Source organism: Dendrobates tinctorius, unplaced genomic scaffold, assembly GCF_039654945.1.
Source record: "Dendrobates tinctorius isolate UK_male_01 unplaced genomic scaffold, ASM3965494v1 ptg000254l, whole genome shotgun sequence".
NCBI lineage: Eukaryota > Metazoa > Chordata > Amphibia > Anura > Dendrobatidae > Dendrobates > Dendrobates tinctorius.
Window position 1 is genome coordinate 24,689,696 of NW_027361921.1, and position 22,715 is coordinate 24,712,410.

The 22,715-nt window shown below is 43.4% G+C and overlaps 1 protein-coding gene across 1 annotated transcript in view; it reads right to left on the bottom strand.

The window, feature by feature from the left end:
- The window catches only part of LOC141067757 (carboxypeptidase O-like), a 340,782-nt gene that overhangs the window by 190,551 nt on the left and 127,516 nt on the right, over positions 1-22,715 (bottom strand). Inside the window, exon 5 of the mRNA XM_073558228.1 lies at positions 7,960-8,061. Within this exon, the coding sequence (XP_073414329.1) occupies positions 7,960-8,061 (102 nt within the window). The remainder of the gene's footprint in view (positions 1-7,959; positions 8,062-22,715) is intronic.

Below are 22,715 nucleotides of genomic sequence, written 5' to 3' on the forward strand. Positions count from 1 at the left end.
CTGACACTGGATTCAAACATCCCAGTGTGTTACTTGCCAAATCACAAAAGGGACAGAATCATTCATATGGTACAAAAAGCGAGGCAAAACCCTTCTATGACACTAAGACGAGCAATGTCTCTGTTAGGGTCCCTCTCTGCATGCTTGCTGGCGGTCCAGTGGGCACAAATACACATGAGGGATCTGCAGTGGGATGTCCTGACCAACCAGTGGGCTTTAGGAGACCACTTGGAACATCATATTACGCTAGATTCAAAACCTATTCATTCCCTAGCCTGGTGGGAGGACAAAAACAACTTGTCCAAAGGGATTCCCTGGGAGGCCAAGATCACACATGTAATTACCACCGATGCCAGTCCTGTGGGATGGGGAGCACACATGGGCATCAGTGTGGCTCAAGGAGGATGGAGAGGTCAAGAACTAAAAGCCTCCTCGAATCAAAAAGAACTGCTAGCAGTAAATTATGCCTTGAGTCACTTTTTTCCAGCATTAAAGGGCCATCATGTCCGGATATTCTCGGACAACCGAGTAACAGTGGCCTATATAAACCACCAGGGGGGAACCAGGTCCAGAACGCTAATGGAGGCATCCTCCGAGATATTCAGGTTAGCCGAGGAAAACTTACTGTCCCTATCGGCGCTACACATACGGGGAGTAGAGAACCAGACAGCAGACTTTCTGAGCCGTACCCAACTACATCAAGGGGAGTGGGCTCTAAATCAGTCCGCTTTTCAGAAGATTGGGGAAATGTGGGGAACCCCAGACATAGACTTATTTGCAGACCACAAAAACAAAAAAGTGGAAGCATTCTGTTCTCTAAATCCCAAAGGGAATCCTCGGACCCTGGATGCATTTATGCTCCCATGGACACGGGGACTACTGTATGCCTTCCCACCGACCATTCTCCTCCCGGCGGTGATAAGGAAAGTCAGGGAAGAGGGGGCTTGGGTAATACTTATAGCCGCTTTCTGGCCAAAAAGAACATGGTTTTCATGGCTCAGAATAATGTCAGTAACCGACCCCTGGGTTCTACCAGATCTCCCCGACCTTCTATCGCAGGGTCCTGTGCTACACCCCCAAGCAGTGAACCTCCATTTAACAGCATGGAATTTGAAAGGTCACTGCTGAGGGGGAAAGGATTTTCAGAAAATCTAATTTCCACATTGCAAAAAAGTAGAAAACCAATTACAACCAGAGCCTATGGTAGAACCTGGAGGAAATTCCTATCCAGTTCGGGGGCAAAGGTTCAGGATGGAATACAAATGAATAAAATCCTGGAATTCCTCCAAAGGGGGTTAGAACAGGGACTAGCGACTAACACACTGAGGGTACAGGTAGCGGCCCTAGGCGCGCTCTATAATCAGGAGGTGGCGAGCGACCCTTGGGTATCACGGTTTATGAGGGCCGCAGCCAGGTCTAGACCAATAACTACCCAGAAAGTACCATCATGGGATCTGAACTTAGTGTTGTCAGCCCTAACAGGACCCCCATTCGAGCCTATCCAGTCAGCTCCACTAAAGACCCTATCATTAAAAACGATACTGCTAGTGGCCCTAACATCTGCTCGCAGAGTGAGTGACATTCAAGCCTTATCGGCAATACCCCCATTCATTAAAATTATGGGAGGATAGAATTATATTGAAACCTGACCCTGCATATTTGCCTAAGGTAGCAACACACTTCCATAGATCACAGGAGGTAGTCCTTCCTTCTGCCCAAACCCTACGAATAGAGGAGAGGAGAAATTTCACACATTAGATGTGAGGAGGTGCTTAGTGCACTACCTAGAGGCCACCAAGGGATGTAGGAAGGAAGGATCTCTCTTTGTGTGTTTCCAGGGACCTCGGAAGGGGCTTGGGGAGTCCAAAAGTACCCTGGCAAGATGGATAAGGGATGCGATTGCCCTGGCATACTCATGCAGTGGGAATACCATCCCGGAGGGTCTAAAAGCCCACTCTACGAGAGCAATGGCGACCTCATGGGCAGAAAGATCAGAGGTATCAATAGAGCAGATCTGTAAGGCGGCCACCTGGTCAACACCTTCTACCTTTTTCAAACACTATCGCCTAGATCTAGCCTCTGCGTCTGACCTGACCTTCGGGAGAAGGGTCCTTCAGGCGGTGGTCCCTCCCTAAGCTACCAATCTCTGAAATTCTCTCCGTGGTGCTGTCATGGGTGAGGGAGAATAGCTTAGTTACTCACCGATAACGGTGTTTCTCAGAACCCATGACAGCACCCGCTTAATTCCCCCCCTTTTTCACGTTTGCGGTGAGCACGATTTAATGTGTGTAGAGTGTGTTCTTAGACACGAGGCTTCTCTATAAGTATACAAATTATAATGTTATGTATATACTTTTGTTGTTAACTAACCGGGAGACCCTCTGATGCTCTGTAACCAACTGGGGGCGGAGGAGAGGTGCCGCTCTTTTGTCTGTAGGTTCCTGTCCTTGATGGGCGGACCCCCTCTCTCCGTGGTGCTGTCATGGGTTCCGAGAAACACCGTTATCGGTGAGTAACTAAGCTATTTCTCTTTTACAGCACCATCTGCAGCACTCGAGAGCCTGCTTCTGAGTTGGCTCCCTCTGGAGGGATCCCTTCGGAGACTACCACCAGGGACCATGTCGAGGTACCCGACCCCTCTGTACCTTCCCTCTTGTCTGGTCCCTCTCTACCATCCACCAGCATTGGAGCAGCAGGGCAGTCTTCATCACATGAAGCTGCAGGTGACGATTTCGAGTACCCTTTACCCCACCCCTCTGACACTGCCGCAACATCTATACCAACTTTTGGTTCTGGACGGTAACATCTGAGAGGTCAGGAAAGGCTGTTATTTTCTGAGTTTTTGTATCTGAATGCGTCCTTCCAGAATGCCATCAAACTTTTAGGGAAACAAATAAGTTCTGGGTTGAACATGATAAATTAAAATATCATGGAACTCGGAAGTTATATGGAAAGGATGCATTCAGAGGCAAACCAGATGCCGAGACATATTTTTTTTCAATCAGTAGTCCAGCACATGGTAAATCTAAATCCTCACCTACAGATGCTTGTGATGGAAGGCTGTCACAATGATCTAGTGCAATATCACAGGCCTCCCAACCTACCCATCACCTACCTATTCCATCACCTTCTCATTCCACTGCCCATCCTCCTAGTGTCCATCCACCTAGCGTCCATCCTCCTACCACTCCTTCTCCCTTACAGGTTTCCCCATTCCATTCTTCCCAGTACCTTCCTTCCCCATTGCATTTTACACCAATGACTTCACTGTATCCTAACCCACACACACCTTCAATGTTCCCACAAACCACCTCTGTCCATCAACTCCCGTCCCAACCTCTTGTTTTCCACCCCCTCTTCTACTTCTGATCCTCACCAACCTTGTTCCCAGTCCACGCCCCCCTCGACGTGGTCATCCCTGTTAACCCCTCCGATGATATCTCCACCCAACAGTATCGTCAGTTGTAACACATTGTACAAAATTGTTAATAAAAGTTTTTTTGTTCAAAAGAACTTTATTGTCTTTCCTTTTTTGTATTGTTAAGATAAAAAACTTTTAAAAGTTAAAAACATACACAACTTTTTGGTAAAGGTCCACAAGGGGACAAAGTACACATGTGGTGTACAGGTAACAAACAACTCTTTGGTAAAGGTACAAAAAGGTTCAAAGTACACAGGAGGTGTACAGGTAACAAACAACTTTTTGGTAAAGGTATAAAAAGGTTCATAGTACACAGGAGGTGTACAGGTCACATACACAACTTTTTGCTTTAGGTACAAAAAGGTTCAAAGTACACATGTAGTGTACAGGTAACAAACAACTTTTTGGTAAAGGAACAAAAAGGTTCAAAGTACACAGGTGGTGTACAGGTCACATACACAACTTTTGGCAAAGGTACAAACATGCTCAAGGTACACAGTGTTGTACATGGAAAAAACACACAACTTTTGGTAAACAAAATTGGTGTAAAGGTACCAAAAATAAGAAACAAAAAGGGAAAAATTCCAAAGTTTTTAAAAATGGAACCTTGGTATAATCTTAAAAAAATGTCTATGCTTGCTTATTGGTGTTTCATAAACCAGGCACAAGGAAAGGAAAAACAAATGGTCTTTCAGTGCAGGCAAAAAAAATAAACATTTCTGGGCAAAGTCTCTTTAGAGCCAGTACTGGTCACACAGGTTGCATATCATCCAGTATATGCCATGTGGCTGCATGGTGGCTCAGTGGTTAGTATTGCAGCACTGAGGTCCATAGTTCAAATCCCACCAAGGACAACATTTGCAAGGAGTTTGTATGTTCTCCCCGTGTTTGCATGGGTTTCCTCTGGGTTCTCCGGTTTCCTCCCGTATAATGATAGGGAATTTAGATTTTGTGAGCCCCGTTTGGGACAGTGATAATAATGTATGTAAAGCTCTGCAGAATATGATAGCGCTAAACGTATAAGCAAAGCATAGTAATAAGTATACCAGTTCAGTCTGAAGAAAACACACAGGAGGCCTTCTTCCTCCACACAGACCATGTGTCATTCTCCATTTTAACATGTGAACCACACCCAGAGGATGGGTATGTGGGCAGCCAGACCCACCCATCTCTCAGGCTGCACATAAAACAAGCCTTTTTTTTAACTATGTGCACTAGAAAAATACTGCATGTTAACATCCCAGACAAGAACCATCTCTGTGATACATACCTCCCAATCAACTATGTGTCCGGTAGCCACCTTATACTCTTCACCTATGCAGTCTTTTTTCCATTTTTTCGTTTTAGTTTTTTCCTACTCTTTTTCCAAGAGAAATATTTTTTTTTATTTTCCCATCAATATAACCATATGAGGACATGTTTTTTTATGGGACAAGTTGTACTTTTGAATGACACCATTGATTTTACCACATAGTGTTCAGGAAAACAGGAATTAATTCCAAGTTCACTGAAATTGCAATATGGTAAAACTGACTTGACATTATGATTCTTCAAGTCAGTGCGAATACGCAGATACCAAAATCTGCATGAGAGAAAGTTTTTCCGAGACATGGAGCGTTTCCATTTTTTGGGATCCGGGCCTGGGTGATGGCTTATTTTTTGCAGCTTGAATTGATGCTTTTTTATACCATTTTGAGGTATATACAATGCTTTGATCACATCTTATTGGATTTATTGCAGTATTTTGGCCACCAATAAAATGTAATTCTGGCATTCTAATTTTTTTTCCTCGTTACACTGTTTACAGATGAGATTAATTTTCTTTATATTTTAATAGAGAGCACTTAACAGGGACGCCCATGGATGGACTTGTGATGTACTTCCAGTGATTGACAGAGGCATTTAACTGGTTAACAGCCACGATGCAATGTTATAAAATTCTGTGAAACACATGGGGGTTCAAGGTGCTCACCACACATCTAGATACATTCCCTGAGGGGTTTAGTTTCCAAAATGGTGTCACTTGTGGGGTGTTTCCACTGTTTAGGCACATCAGTAGCTCTCCAAACGCGACATGGTGTCCTCTAATTATTCCAGCAAATTTTGGATTCAAAAAGTCAAATGGCACTCCTTCCCATCCAAGCCCTGCAGTGCGCTGAAACAATAGTTTTACTCCATATATTGGGCATCAGCATACTCTGGAGAACTTGCACAACAAATTGTAAGGTGCAATTTCTCCTGTTACCCTTGTGAAAATGCTAAATCTGGGGTGATAAAAAAACTTTTTTTGTGGGAAAAATGTGATTTTTTTAATTTTCATGCCTCAATGTTATAAAATTCTGTAAAGCACCTGGGGGTTCAAGGTGCTCACCACACATGTAGATAAGTTCCCTGAGGGGTTTAGTTTGAAAAATTGTGTCATTTGTGGGCAGTTTCCACTATTTAGGCACATCAGGGGCTCTTCAAATGCAACATGGCATACGCTAATTATTGCAGCAAATTTTGCATTCAAAAAGTCAAATGATGCTCCTTCCATTCTGAGCCCTGCCATGCGCCCAAACAGTGTTTTTTTTCCCTCATATGGGACATCAGCGTACTCTGGATGAATTTAAGAACAAATTTTGTGGTCCATTTTTTCCTGTTACCCCTGTGAAAATCAAAAAAACTTGTACCAAGATTAAAATTTTTATGAAAAAAGTTAAATATTAATTTCTTTCCTTCCACCAATAGCCCGACACACCGTGTCTGCAAATTGAGATTCTGATTTGACTTTAATCCTAAGTCATATTGCAAGACTCGTTAAAGGGTTGATTGTGACTTGTAGGATCGCTACTTTCAACAGGTGGCGCTATAGAGTTCAAGTCCTCTTTCTCTGAAGAAGTAATTTGCATATTAAACCTCCACATTCCAAAAATTCTTGTAACGTCCCTAAAGGGTTAATAAACTTCTTCAATGTGGTTTTGAGCACCTCCAGTGGTGCAGTTTTTAGAATGGTGTCATTTTGGGGTATTTTCTGTCATATCAACCCCTCAAAGTCTGTTCAAATGTGAGGTGGTCCCTAAAAAAAATTGTAAATTTTCTAGAAAAAATGAGAAATCGCTGGTCAACTTTTAACCCTTCTAACGTCCTAGCAAAAATAAATTATGTTTCAAAAATTGTGTTGATGTAAAGTAGAAATGTGGAAATTTTAATTATCTTATTTTGTGTGAGAATTCTGATTTGAGGGCATACAAATTAAGAGCTTGAAAATTGCAAAATTTTCAAAATTTTCGCCAAATTTCCAAATTTTACCACTATCATGAAGTACAATATGTCTCAAAAAAACATTCTCAGAATCAGTGTGATCCATTGAAGCATTTCAGAGTTATTACCACATAAAGTGACAGTGGTCAGAATTGTAAAATTGTAAAATTTGGAATGGGCATTAAGATCAAAATTGGCTCGGTCACTAAGGGGTAAAACAACAGAAAATTACTAAATATTTACTGAATGACCATTGTTTAGTGCTGGGAGTTGGGCTGTGTAAATGAACCATTAGCCAATCATATTCATATTTTGTGGAGCTGACTCCCATTTCTTTATACCATCTTATCAGGGAAATACCATCCATATCAGCACCTCATGCGGTCACAGTGGGACCTCTGAGTCAAAGGGGCATTGGGCCTCCTCTCTTTACCCTGTCATCACAATTTCAACGGTATCCTATATCCCCAGAGGCTCCCTGATCCACCATTCAGCCTATGTCGGGTAGCCTGAGACTCTGTAAACAGCTGGAGCGATAATGTCACTACTTTGCACATGCTGTGCTGAAACCTCAGTACTCACACTACACAGACCAGAACAGCATACAGGGGGAACGGGGTGAGATAAGGTTTTTTTTAATGTAATTAATTATGGGGGCCATGAAACTAAATGCAATGGGGTGGGGATTGTGGGGGTCAATCATACTGCATGAGGGGCGTATGGGTGCCAATTATATTGCATGGGGGATGATGGGGCAATTAAACTCATTTGGGAGCTGGTGGGTTAAATTATACTGAGTAGGAGCTGCTGGGGGCCATAATATTAAGTAGGTTGGCTCTGCACAGCTGTTAATGATACTGAGTGGCTGAGTCAGCATCGCTATATTTTTCCTCCTTCATGTACCTTTCAAGAATAGGAATAAAAGAAGTACACATGAAAGAGTAGGTGGAAAGCAGCATAGCGGCAGTTCATGGTATTGCACCAGTCCGGCCCTGGTGCAATACCGTGCGATGTGAAACCTATAAAGCATTATGGGGATGCCTGGCTGTACCCGAGATCATTTGATCCTGGCTAATGAAATGCTCTGCAATAACTAAAATGATTTAGACAATTCATGTGAAGTATATCGCAGCTTATTGAAATTTGCCAGCTTCAGGGAATTATTAATGATTAGACTCAATTTTAATTAAATTAGAATTGATTCACTCATGTGCAAACCGCCCCATTACTGTGCTCCAATAAACATAATACACAAAAATGGAGCCATGTGTTGCATCTGAAAGTCTTGCACTTACTTTGAAGTAGTAGATTGTCTTGTTTTCATATGTGTTTTCCAGAGTGTGTTGTGATACTAAATCCTTATACTCATCTTTAATCAGTGTCATCCAGGTGTAAATCTAATAAAGATATTTACAAGAATTGTAATTATCACCCATATAGTCAAGAAACTGCAACACAGCAAACATTCTGAATGCAAAATTGTTTTAGTTTTTTAGATTTATCCCTAATACTTATACACTCTCTGCATCATTTACAGTATGCGTGATTTTAGATCTTAATGAGTTACATATAAATCCGCAGACACAGAACTAGAAACGGTACTGTGCAAGACACCTTGTACATTTGTTTAATGCAAAAAATGCTAAGACATGTATATTTGAAGAACTCTGTTGTTTTCTGTGGTCTTTCCTTGAACTTGGTTAAACATATTTTTCCCCATACAAATTAAATTTTGCGTTATGCTTGAAGAACTTCTGTGCAAGTCACAACCATTAGGTAGCCACACAGGAACATACAGCATAAGCATCTTGTGATGTGAAACCATGTTTTTTCCAAACTGGACATCTTGGAATAAGTTAAAGGATACCCGTCATATCAAAAACCCTTCTAATCTGTAGATATGGGGTTGATCTGCAGGTTAATGCCATTCTAAAGACATGTGACTGCTGCACTAGAATCCCGGCTAAGGGAAGAAATTAACTTTATTCCCCTCAGCAGCATCTGACTCTCAGTTACAGAGGTGATGGACGTTGCAGCTTCAGTCACCACTCTGTAGATAGCAGGCCTGGACTGCTAATCTGCCCTTCCGGGCACTTGCATGCTGGGCCATGGTGTGGCACTGTTTGGGGGCTGCCAGCCCATTTTTACAGCTGCCAGCCCCTTTAATATTCCATGCGCCTATATCATGGGGGGCGGGGCGTGCGCACTCAGAGTTCATTAGCTGAATGCTGCAACGCACATGTGGCTGGAGCCAGGAATGCACTAACACTGTCATATGTCAGCGCGTTCTGTGGGTAGAGCACTGCACTCCTGCAGCCGCGGCTCGGCTGGAGTGGCAAGAAATAAAGATAAGTGAGTATTTTTATTTGTTTTTGTTGTTTTTCTTTTAATTAATCAGTACTTTGGGTTATATATGTGGGGCATCACACTATATGGGGGTATATATGTGAGGCTATCATACTGTATGGGGTATATATGTGTTGCCATCATAGTATATTATGGAGGTATATACACTCACTGGCCACTTTATTAGGTACACCATGCTAGTAACGGGTTGGACCCCCTTTTGCCTTCAGAACTGCCTCAATTCTTCGTGGCAGAGATTCAACAAGGTGCTGGAAGCATTCCTCAGAGATTTTGGACCATATTGACATGATGGCATCACACAGTTGGCGCAGATTTGTCGGCTGCACATCCCTGATGCGAATCTCCCGTTCCACCACATCCCAAAGATGCTCTATTGGATTGAGATCTGGTGACTGAGGAGGCCATTTGAGTACAGTGAACTCATTGTCATGTTCAAGAAACCAATCTGAGATGAATCGAGCTTTATGACATGGCGCATTATCCTGCTGAAAGTAGCCATCAGATGCTTGTTCTTAGCTGAGAGGAGTGGTACCCAGTGTGGTCTTCTGCTGCTGTAGCCCATCTGCCTCAAAGTTCGACGCACTGTGCGTTCAGAGATGCTCTTCTGCCTACCTTGGTTGTAACGGGTGGCAATTTGAGTCACTGTTGCCTTTCTATCAGCTCGAACCAGTATGCCCATTCTCCTCTGACCTCTGGCATCAACAAGGCATTTCCGGCCACAGAACTGCCGCTCACTGGATTTTTTTTCTTTTTCGGACCATTCTCTGTAAACCCTAGAGATGGTTGTGCGTGAAAATCCCAGTAGATCAGCAGTTTCTGAAATACTCAGACCAGCCCTTCTGGCACCAACAATCATGCCACGTTCAAAGGCACTCAAATCACCTTTCTTCCCCATACTGATGCTCGGTTTGAACTGCAGGAGATTGTCTTGACCATGTCTACATGCCTAAATGCACTGAGTTGCCGCCATGTGATTGGCTGATTAGAAATTAAGTCTTAACACACAGTTGGACAGGTGTACCTAATAAAGTGGCCAGTGAGTGTATGTGGGGCCATCATACTATATGGGGTATATACAGCTCTGGCAAAAATTAAGAGACCACTGTACAGTTTTTAAAAAATTAGCTTCTCTACATGTCTGACTGCCATTCCATTCCAGTGTTAGTTGAATTCCAACCTGAGTACACCTCATTCTACTTAATGTGCTTCTGATTAGGTGATCTCCTGAACCAATTCTTATTTAATGAAGGAAAGTTCAGCCTATTTTTAGTGCAGCTGTTCTGCATTGTTGATCCTGGGGAGGCAAAAAACCCACAGAGTAGCAGCCAATTTTCTCCATAGGGAAAAAAGTTCCTTCCCCTAAGCTGGGTCAACCATCTACCTATAATATTATGTTATGCGTAACCTTCTATACTGTTACTCACAAGAAAAGCATCCATTCCTTTCTTAAATTCATTCAGTGAGTTGGTCATTGCCACTTCCTCAGGAAGAGAATTCCAGAGTCTCACTGCTCTTACCGTGAAGAACCCTCTTCTATTCTGGTGCAGAAATTGCCTTTCCTCCAAACGAAGAGAATGCCATCTTGTTCTTGTCACAGTCCTTGGTACAAACAGTTCATTGGAGAGATCTCTGTATTGCCCTCGGATATACTTGTACATATATATTAGGTCTCTGTGCATGACCCCTTGGCTACGTCCTGACAACCCTCTGTCTGCCCCATCTGTACTGCGCTGCCATCTCTGTGTATAACCCCTTGGCTACGTCCTGACAATGCTCCACCTGCCCCTTCTGTACTGTGCCGCTCTCCCCATATACGACCCTCTGCTTTGTCCGACCTGAGCTTGCCCTCCTGAGCCACTGCTGCATATCCCTGGGATAGCCGTCTCCCAGCAGCTCCCCGCGGTAACCCCGCCCCCTCCTGTGACGCTCAGTCATATGATCGCAGGTCCTGCTGCTAGCAGAACATGCAAAACAGAAGCCGCGGAGACACCATCACATGGATGTTGATCTCCATGAGGTCAATCATCCTCATTTTTCACACTGCTGCTAGCAGAGACCTCAGCATCCCGGCTCACCAGGTCTCGTCTGCCTGAGCTCCTACGCTGTGCCAGACCTCAGGCTCCATCGTAGCGGCGGGTGAGTTACCCTGTTCAGCCATGGCAAGTCGCCGGCGCTGACAGGGTTGTGACATTATAAGCGACCGTTTCAGTTTTTTCTCTTTCTCTGAAGATAAAAAAAGAAAAGGATGTTATCCTCATGGATCCCATGCAAGCTTTGGCCGATCAGGTCAAACACCTCACACAAATGTTCCAGAAGCTCAATGTGGAACATCACACGATGGCCCATACCCAACAACAGTTGGTGGATATGGTGCAGGGGGCTGTCGCCGTAAAGGCTCCTAGTTCTGGGGGTAGGGATGTGTCTCTGGTGTCACCTGAATCCCAGGTCAAATTACCAGACCCCATTTCAGGGGATAAAAAGGAGTTTATGTCCTTCAGGGAAGGATGCAAGCTTTTTTTTTCTTTAAGGCCCCGTTCCTCCAGGGACGAGTTCCAGAGGGTGGGGGTCGCTATTTCGCTACATCGGGGTGCCCCGCAAGCATGAGTTTTTTCTCTGTCTCCTTCTGCCCCTGAGAGAATGACATTCAAAGCATTTTTGGGGCCCTGGGCAGCATATATGATGAACCGGAAAGTGTTTGTATGGCTGAAGATATGGTTATGAGTGTGCGCCAGGGTAAACGCTCGTCCAAGTGGTTTTATGCGGAGTTCCGATGCTGGGCAACGGGGGTCTCATGGGATGATGCCGCCCTTAGGGGCTTATTCTGCAAAGGCCTATCCAAACACCTCCAGGACGCTCTAGCCCTTCACCCTCCACCTGACACTTTGGAGGAGGCCATAACACAGTAATTACAGTACGTATGGACCGCTGGCTATGGGCTAGGGGTGTCATGCAGACCGAAACATCCCTATTCTCTGGCAGCAAAGAGACCGGTGTCACTCCTGAACCCAAGGAGATTGGCATCACCTCTGTCAAAGAAAAAGAGAGGAAACGCCGCTGGGAAAAACAGCTCTGTTTTTACTGTGGAGAGTCCGGTCATAGGAGAAAGGATTGCCCCTCGTGCTCGTCATCCTCCAAGGTGACGGGAAACGACTAGGTCTGGGTAGTGGTCGAGGAGGCTGCCCAGACCTTCAGGTACTTTCTTCCTCATGTCCTAAGGTTTTGCTTAAGGTTGAACTGTTGGTAGACAATATTCCTTTTTTTTCTACAGCACTGGTGGACAGTGGTTCATCACTCAACCTGGTCAGCTCTGATGTAATTTCCCAACACCAGAGAGATACAGTCAGGCTTCATACCCCACTTAAAGTTGTGGCCATCGACTCATCTCTTCTCACCTGAACGGGGATTCTTTCTGTTTCCAAAAAATTTATGTTGAAAATTGGTTCTTCCCACATGGATGAAATTGAATATTTTGTCATGGACAAATTGCCCACTTGCCTGGTTCTGGGCATGCCGTGGATTCAACACCACAATCGGGTGATCGACTGGGAATTTGGGGAGATTGTCAAGTGGGGAGTCTAAATGTGTTCACTGTTACCATAAATCTGTTGGTTGTGTGAAAATTGCAAAACCTGTCTCTGTGTCTTCTATCAGTCTGGAGGGTATTCTGGAGTACCTGAGAGACTTTGAGGACGTGTTTTCTGAAAGTGAGGTTGAGGCAATACCCCCTCATAGGCCATTTGACTGTGCCATCAATCTGATTCCTGTAGCCAAATTACCCAAAGCTCATTTGTTCAATCAGTCGGGCCCTGAGCGCCTGGCTATGAAACAATATATTGCTGAGAGTCTCCGTAAGGGGCACATAAGACCTTCAGTTTCTCTGGTAGCAGCGGGGTTATTCTTTGTTAAGAAAAAAGATGGCTGCCTACGTCCTTGCCTTGACTTTCGATAACTAAATAAAATTACGATCAGGAACACATATCCCCTGCCGTTGATTCCTGATCTCTGTAATCAGTTCTCTGGGTCCAGATGGTTTTCAAAACTGGACCTGAGGGGGGCCTATAACTTGATAAGAATACGTGAGGGGGATGAGTGGAAAACTGCTTTCCTTACTTCTGAGGGGTTATTTGAGAATCTAGTGATGCCGTTTGGTCTCATCAACGCACCTGAAGTTTTCCAAAATGTTATCAATGTTGTGTTTTCAGACCTTATTGGCCGCTTTGTGGTAGTATACCTAGATGATATCCTGATATATTCTGCCGACAGACATTCCCATTTGTTACATGTTAAAATGGTACTCCAAAGGCTTAGAGAAAACCAATTACTCATCAAATTCGAGAAATGTTCATTTTTTGTTCAGGAATTGTCATTTCTAGGGCTGATAATCCCTTAGGGATTTCGCATGGATCCCAAGAAAGTGCAAGCTATTGTGGAGTGGGTCCAGCCTCGGCACCTTAAGGGACTCCAGCGCTTCTTGGGATTATTACTGCAAGTTTAATAAAGGTTTTTCTCAGTTAACTAAGCCACTCATGGATCTCACTTGTAAAGGTGCAGATGTCAGGAACTGGTCCCCGTTAGCTAAACAGTCCTTTTTAATGTTAAAAAACTGTTTCAGATCTGCTCATATCCTGGTTCGAGGTTGATGCTTCTGAGGTGGGGGTGGGGGTGGTTTTGTCACAAGGATCAGCTTCTCTGACAAACCTCAGGCCCTGTGCTTATTTTTCTAAGAAATTTTCTCCTGCTGAAAAAAATTATGACGTAGGCAACAGGGAGCTCTTGGCTATTAAAATTGGCATTCGAAGAATGGAGGCACTTTTTGGAAGGGGCGGCTGACCCTATTACAGTTATCACGGACCACATATATTTATAGTACATCAAATCTGCTAAAAGATTGACTTCTAGGCAAGCCCACTGGTCACTTTTTTTTTCCGGATTTCAGTTTTATATTACTTTCAGCAGAGACTCTCTCTAGACATTTCCTGTCCCATGTGGTACGTTTACACGGGATGCCCATGAATATTGTGCCTGATAGAGGTACCCAATTTGTATCTAACTTTTGGCGGGCATTTTGCTGCAAAAATTGGGGATATCTTTATCTTTTTCCTCAGCGCATCACCCAGAAAGCAACGGACAAACAGAGCGCACCAACCAGTCACTTGAACAAATTCTTCGGTGCCTGACTTCTACCCTGCAAAGCGACTGGTCTGTTGCCTTACCGTTAGCGGAGTTCACCTTCAATAAGAGGCAGAGGACGGGGCCAATCGTCTCAAGGATCTGTGGTCAAAGGTTTGATTAAATATTTCCAGGGCTCAGGAGAAATATAAACATTTTGCGGATAGAAAAAGGGACTCTGTTCAGATGCTGCTATGTGGAGATAAGGTGTGGCTCTCCACATGAAACATAAGTCTTCGATTGCCCTCCGCCAAAATAGGACCTAAATTTATCGGCCCCTATGGGGTCATCGAAGTGGCAAACTCGGTAGCATAGGCTACTTTCACATTAGCGTTTTTTAGCGCAGCGCTTCGTGCGCACTAGAAACGCATGCAAAAAATGCATCATGTGTTTTGCATGTGTTTGCATTTTAACCAGTTTCTAGCCGTGTTATCTCTTAAAACACATGTGTTTTCAAACGCAGGCGTACGCATGTCCATGCGCTCGCCTGTGTTCCCATAGACTGTAATGTGTTATTTTGTCGCATTCCGTGCGAACGCGTGCGCTTGCGTTTTTTTTTTCTCCATTGGACGGACCCAAAAATGCAACAGGTTGCGTCTGGCGTGCCTAGGCGTACACCTTAAAAAACGCATGCGCACAAAAACGCATATGAACGCATGCCAACACTAGACCATGCGCACATCATGTTAACATAGGTGCGCATGACGCATGTGCATCGATGCACACGATGCGCTGCGCAAAAAAATGCTAAGGTGAAACCAGCCTAACCGCCTCCATCTTCCACCCTCTTTAAAGCTCCATAATGTGAGGGAAGATATGGACACCACTCCTTCTCCAGTCTTGGTTGAGGGACATATGGAGTTCGAGGTAAAATATATTGTGGACTCCAGGCGGGTTTGGGGGGGTCTCTGCAGTACTTGGTGCATTGGAAGGGGTATGGTCCGGAGGATCGGTCTTGGGTACCAGCCAGGACATGCTGACTGTCTGGTTCATGCATTCCATGCCTGGCATCATGAGAAACCTGGGGGGTCCAAAGGCCCCCGTTAAGAGGGGGTGTACTGTCATGGTTTACTGAGCTTGCAGGATTGGGTAATTTGGGGGTTAATCTGGATGGCCTCACACTGGGATTCTGGGAGGCTTTTTATAGCTTCATTGTGCTAGCAGAGACCTCAGCATCCCGGCTCTCTACAGCTCTCAGGTCTCGTCTGCCTGAGCTCCTACGCTGCACCAAACCTTGGGCTCCCTTGTAGCGGCAGGTAAGTTACCCTGTTCAGCCGTGGCAAGTCGCCGGCGCTGACAGGGTTGTGACAAGGACAAGCTGAATGGCAAAACAAGTGCTAGTAATGTCCCAAAAGTAATAGGAATAAAAAAATAGCTTTTAACCATGCCAAAGGAGTTGAAAAGAAAAGTCTTGAGTGAGTAAAAGAAGGGATCAATTCTTGATTTACTGGCAGAGGGATACAGTAAGCATCAAGTTGCCTCCATCCTTAAAATTTCTAAGACGGCAGTCCATTACAACAAGGTCCAGCAGCAGACATTGGGGACAACAAAGCTACAGACCGGCAGAGGTGGAAAACGACTCTCCACTGACTGGGATGACTGTCATCTTATTTGAATGTTACTCAGCAACCGCAGGATGACATCAAGTGACGTACAAAAGGAATAGCAAATGTCAGCTGGGGTGAAGTGCATGGCAAGAACAGTTTATAACAGGCTCCTAGAGGCAGGGCTCAAGTCATGTAAAGCTAGAAAAATGCCTTTCATCAATGAGAAGTGTTATGAATGAGTCATGGTAGGAGGCAAAAACAGAAATACTAGCTAAGTCCAGAAAACCAGAGAAGTTGGCAGCTATCGCATTGCAGACCCCTGAACCTAACAACAACTAGCAGTAGCCGTGGCGGGTTCGTATGGTGCCCTAGACCCCTCGATCACAGCCGGAGAACTACATACCCTAAAGACAGAAAGGGAAATCTAAACTGCCCCAGAGCAGACCCCAAAGCAATAGGCAGCCTCCAACATATAATGACGGTGAAGCAAGATGAAAAAACACTCACACAGATAGAAAGATAGGCTGAGCAAATGATGGGGCCCAAGCTAACTAAATAGGAGAGAATAGAAAAGCTGCTGTCTGCAATCCGCCAAAACCCTCTCAAAAACAAGAGCCAACAGACTGATAGGGAAAAAAGCCCTGAAGACACTAGGCTTCAAAAAGACTATATCAGTACTCAGGTATTTTCTGAAGACAGAGCAAAAAGGAATTCAGCTCACCCAGCAGGGAAAGGCAGAAATCCAGAAAAACAAGGCAAAACAAAACCAAAACACAAATGCAAAAAGTAGAGCAGAAAACTTAGCTTTTGAGGAGCAGGAATCAGACTGGTCTCCAAGAATCCCTCAGAGTAATCACCCGCAATGCAGAAGGGCGTCGGCTGCCTTATATCCAGTCAGCAATTCCAGTCACCCAGTCATCATCATTCTGCTCAGGTGCTTTGTAATCAGCCTCACTACCTTCCTTCACCAGAAGAGGGAGTTCATCAGACCTCAATGGTGAAGGGGAAAATGAACTCACAACAGAGAAGCATAGGAGAGCTAGGTTGAAGCTTGCCAAAGACCATAAGGATTGCACCATAGAGGACTGGAGTAAGGTAATCTTCTCTGATGAGTCTAATTTTTAGCTTAACCCAACACCTGGTCATCTAATGGTTAGACGGAGACCTGCAGAGGTGTATAAGCCATAGTGTCTTGCACCCACTGTGAAATTTTGTGGAGGATCAGTAATGATCTGGGGATGTTTCAGCAAGGCTGGAATTGGGCAGGTTAGTCTTTGCTAAGGACATATGAATCAAGCCGCATACAAAGTTATCCTGGAAAAACAGTTGATTCCTTCTGCTCAGGCAGTGTTCCCCAACTCTGAGGACTGTTTTTTTCCAGCAGGACAATGCGTCATGCCACACAGCTAGGTCAATCAATGTGTGGATGAAGGACCACCACATCAAAACCCTGTCATGGCCAGCCCAATCTCCAGACCTGAACCCCACAGAAAAACTCTAGAATGTATTCAAGAAGAAGATGGATAGTCACAAGCCATCAAACAAAGAAGAACTGCTTAAATGTTTGTACGAGGAGTGGCATAAGGTCACCCAAAGGCAGTGTGAAAGACTCGTGTAAAGCATGCCAAGATGCATGAAAGCTGTGATTAAAAATCATGGTTATTCTACAAAATATTGATTTCTGAACTCTACCTGAGTTAAAACATTAGTATTATTGTTTCTAAATTATTATGAACTTGTTTTCTCAGCATTATTTGAGGTCTGCAAGCATTGCACTTTTTTGCTATTTTGACCACTTCTCATTTTCTGAAAATATATACAAAATTTAGTGCTTGGAAATTCGAAGACGTCAGCAGTTTATAGAATAAAAGAGCAATTTACATTTTACTCAAAAATATACCTATAAGGAGAAAAATGAGACAAACTGAAAATTTTGTAGTGGTCTCTTAATTTTTGCCAGAGCTGTATGTGTGGCCATCATACTATATGGAGGTATATATGTGGGGCCATCATACTATATGGGGATATACTGTATATGTGGGGCCATCATACTATATGTGGGACCATTCTATTATGTGCAGGATTATATGTGGGGCCATTATATTATATGTGCAGGACTATATGTAGGGTCATTATATTATGTGCAGGACTATATGTGTTTCCATTATAATTTGTGCAGGACTATATTTGGGGCCATTATGTTATGTGCAGGACTATACAGTATGTGTTCCCATTATATTATGTGCGGGACTGTATGGGTCATTATATTATGCGGAGGACTATATGTGTGCCATTTTATTATGTGCTGGACTATATGTGGAGCCATTATATTATGTGCAGGACTATGTTATGGGGATCATATAGTTGTCAAGTATGTTGGTAATATCTAGGATTAACTAACTGCATTTTTTCTTTCTGTATTGAAAGATTTTTTTTTTAAAAAATGTATTTTCTTTTTCACAGATGAATCACTTCTATAAGAATGTCACGCTGAGGAAATCTACTCATCCGGGCAACTGCAAGTGATGAGGTCACTGTGACAGAGCTTGAACTGCCGTGACCTCATCACTTGCATTTTCCCACAGTCCTGAGGTCACAGGATTTCAGGCCGGCAGCGAGCACAGACTCAGTGACGTCACCGCTAGTCACTGAGCCTGCAGCTTCTTATTCATTCACCAGTAGTTTACAGCTTGGACGGTCGCATTTAGCACCGCTCCAGTTGCAAACTGATTATTCCACAGATATGGATTACGGTGTGGAACAGAGTGACAGACAGGTATGGTATATTGTTGGTTTATTATTTTATCTTTATTACAGGAGATCGAAGGTGCTGCTTATATTAGAAGGACAATAAAGATGGCAGAACTGTGTGGTGTATGATTTCATTAACCCCTTTACCAGGCAAATTTTTATAATTCTGACCACTGTCCCTTTATGAGGTAATAACTCTGGAATGCTTCCATGGATCCTGGTGATTCTAACACTGTTTTCTCGTGACATATTGTACTTCATGGTAGTGGTAAAATTTCATTGCTATAACTTGTGTTTATTTGTGGGAAAAAACGGAAATTTGGCGAAAATTTTGAAAATTTTGCAATTTTCCAAATTTGAATTTTTATGCCCTTAAATCACAGAGATATGGTACACAAAAAACTTAATAAATAACATTTCTCACATGTTTACTTTACATCATCACAATTTTGGAACCAAATTTTTTTTGTTAGGAAGTTATAAGGGTTAAAAGTTGACCAGCGATTTCTCATTTTTGCAACACCATTTTATTTTTGTGGACCACATCACATTTCAAGTCACTTTGAGGGGTCTATATGATAGAAAATACCTAAAAGTGACACCATTCTAAAAGCTGCACCCCTCAAGAAGTTTATTAACGCTTCAGATGCTTCACAGTAATTTTTTGAATGTTTAAAAAAATTTTGAACATTTAACTTTTTTTCACAAAAAAATTACTTCAGGTACAATTTTTTTATTTTACCAAGGGTAACAGGAGAAATTGGACTGCAAAAGTTATTGTGCAATTTTGTCCTGAGTACGCTGATACCTGATATGTGGGGGGAACAAATGTTTCGGCGCATGGCAGAGCTCAGAAGGGAGGGAGCGCCGTTTGACTTTTTCAATGCAAAATTGGCTGGAATTCCGATCGGACGCCATGTCACGTTTGGAGAGCCCCTGATGTGCCTAAACAGTGGAAACCCCCCACAAGTGACCCCATTTTGGAAACTAGACCCCCCAAGGAACTTATCTAGATATCTGGTGAGAACTTTGAACCCCAAAGGGCTTCACAGAAGTTTATAATGTACAGCTGTACAATTAAAAAATCATATTTTTTCCACAAAAATGATGTTTTCACCCCCAATTTTTATTTTCCCAAGGGTAACAGGACCCAGAAAAGTTATTGTGCAATTTGTCTTGAGTACGCTAATACCCCACATGTGGGTGTAAACAACTATTTAAGTGCTTCACAGAAGTTCATAAAGCCCGGGCGTGAAAATAAAATATCATATTTTTTCCACAAACATGATCTTTTAGTCCCCAATTTTTATATTTTTCCATGGGTAAAAGGAGAAATTGAACCCCAAAAGTTGTTGTCCAATTTGTCTTGAGTACGCTGATACCCCATATGTGGGAGAAAACTACTGTATGGGCACACGTCGGGGCTTGAAAGGGAAGTAGTGACGTTTTGGAATGCAGACTTTGATGGAATGGTCTGCGCCTGTCATGTCGCATTTGGAGAGCTTGTGATGCGCCTAAACTGTTGAAACCCCCCACAAATGTGGTGAGCACTTTGAACCCCCGCAAGTGCTTCACAGAATATTATAACGACCGGGCGTGAATATAAAAAAATCATATTTTTTTAAACAAAAAAAATCATATTTTTGCCTCCAATTTTTTATTTTCCTAAGGGTAACAGGAGAAATTGGACCCCAAAAATTGTTTTGCAATTTGTCCTGAGTAGGCTGACACCCCATATGTGGGGGTAAAACACTGTTTGGTGGCATGGCAGAGCTTAGAAGGGAAGGAGCATCGTTTGACTTTTTCAACGCAGGAATTAAGATCAGACGCCATGTTGCGTTTGGAGAGCACCTGATGTCCCTAAACAGTGGAAATCCCCCAATTCTAACTCCAACCCTAACCCCAAGACACCCCTAACCCTAATCTCAGCCCTAACCCTAGCCCTAACCCTAACCCTAACTCTAGCCCTAATGGGAAAATGGAAATAAATACATTTTTTTTTTATTTTATTATTTTTCCATAACTAAGGGGGTGATAAAGGGGGGTTTGATTTACTATTTATGGCGGGTTTTTATGTTTGGCAGCTGTCACACGCTGAAAGACGCTTTTTACTGTAAAAATAGTTTTTGCATCACCACATTTTGAGAGCTGTAATTTTTCCATATTTTGACCCACCGAGTCATTTGCTGTCTTAATTTTTGCGGGACAAGTTGATGTTTTTTTTGGTAACATTTTCGGGCACGTGACATTGTTTGATCGCTTTTTATTCCGATTTTTGGGACGTGGAAAGAACAAAAACCAGCATTTCATGAACTTCTTTTGGGGGTTGCATTTACACCGTTCCGCGTATGGTAAAATTGATGAAGCGGTTTTATTTTTTGGGTCAGTACGATTACAGCGATACCTCATTTATGTTGTTTTTTTGTTTTGGCGCTTTTATACAATGAAAACAATTTTATATAAAAAATAATTATTTTTGCATCGCTTTATTCTGCGAGCTATAACTTTTTTATTTTTTCACTGATGATGCTGTATGGCAGCTCCTTTTTTGCGGGACAAGATGACGTTTTCAGCAGTACCATGGTTATTTATAGCTGTCTTTTTGATTGCGCCTTATTGCTCTTTTTGTTCAGCGGTATGATGAAAAAGCATTGTTTTTGCTTTGTTTTTTATTTTTATTTTTTAAGGGGTTCGCTAAAGGGGTTAACTAATGGGACAGTTTTATAGGGCGGGTTGTTACGGACGTGGCAATACTAAATATGTGCACTTTTATTGTTTTTTTATTTACAAAAAATGAATTTATCAGGGAATATTTTTTTTTAATTTACCGTAGTTAGCGATTTTTAATAAATTATTTTTACACTTTTATTTTACTTTTTTACATTGTTCCAGGGGGGACATCACTGTTGTGTGTCAGATCGCTGATTTGACACTTCACACAGCACTGTGTCAGATCAGCGATCTGACAGGCGCTGATACAGGCTTTCTCGTCCTGCTCTCTACAGGCACTGAGGAAACCGCCTCCCTGTAGGCCCCTGAAGGCCCCCGTGGCCATATTGGATCTGGGGACCTGCAGGGAAGAAGGCTCCCAGAGCAGCGCAGCACATCGCGCTGCTGTGGGGGTCTCAGGGAAGCACAGAGGGAGCCCCCTCCCTGCCAATGCTTCTCTAAACCCCCGGTACACTGCGATCATGTTTGATCGCAGTGTGCCAGGGGTTAATGGGCCAGGGGCGGTCTGTGACCACCCCTGACACATAGTGCCGGGTGCCAGCTGTGATAATCAGCTGGCACCCGGCCGTGTTCAGCGGCGCTCCCCCCAGGATCGCCGCTGATTGCGTTGATGTACTATCCCGCCCCCGGTCATAGGGTCCCAGGTACTGTGGACGGGATAGTATGTCAGATGTCAGAAAGGGGTTAAAATACTTTATTCTGGCTGTGTGTTTATTTAACCCATTAACAACTATAAGATTATTAATGTATTGGTGTCTTATTGACACCTCTCCATTACTAAGCCATGGGCTTGATGTCACCTTACAATAGAAAGGTGACATTAACCCCACAAACATTAACCTCACATGCCACCGCTACAGGGCAAGTGGGAAGACCCAGGCAAAGCTTCAGAATTGGCGCATCCAATAGATGCACCTTTTCTGGGCAGCTGCGAGCAGCTGTTTTTAGCCTGGGGGGCCCATATCCATGGCCCCTTACCAGCCTGAGAATAGCAACCTGCACCTGTGAGTTTTGCCAGGTTTGTTCAAAAACATAGATGGAACCCACGTCGGGGTTTTCATTCATTAATTCTCATCTGCTCGCGCCGATCCCTGGCAGAGCAGTGGAGAATGAGAGCCACGTTCAGTACCTGCCACCGGGGAACAGCGCTTACAGTAGCATTTCTTTCTCTGTGGTTGTCCGTGTGGTACCGATGTAGGACACGGTTGCCACATGTGTGCCGCACGTATTACACACACGGACACTGATATCTCTGGTACCGGTTTTTCCAGTACCGGAAATATCAGGAAATGTGAAAGGGGCTCTATAAAAATATGGCACTTAAATGGTAGCACAATATGTTTTATAAAAACCTTTTCTCTAAATGAGCATTTATTTCCTTATATTTTGAGTGCCTCCGTATTAACATTGCCAGATGCTATGGTAACAAAGTCCCAGCTATGCATAAATGCGCATCAGATGCTATAGTAATGAACTTCAAGCTATGC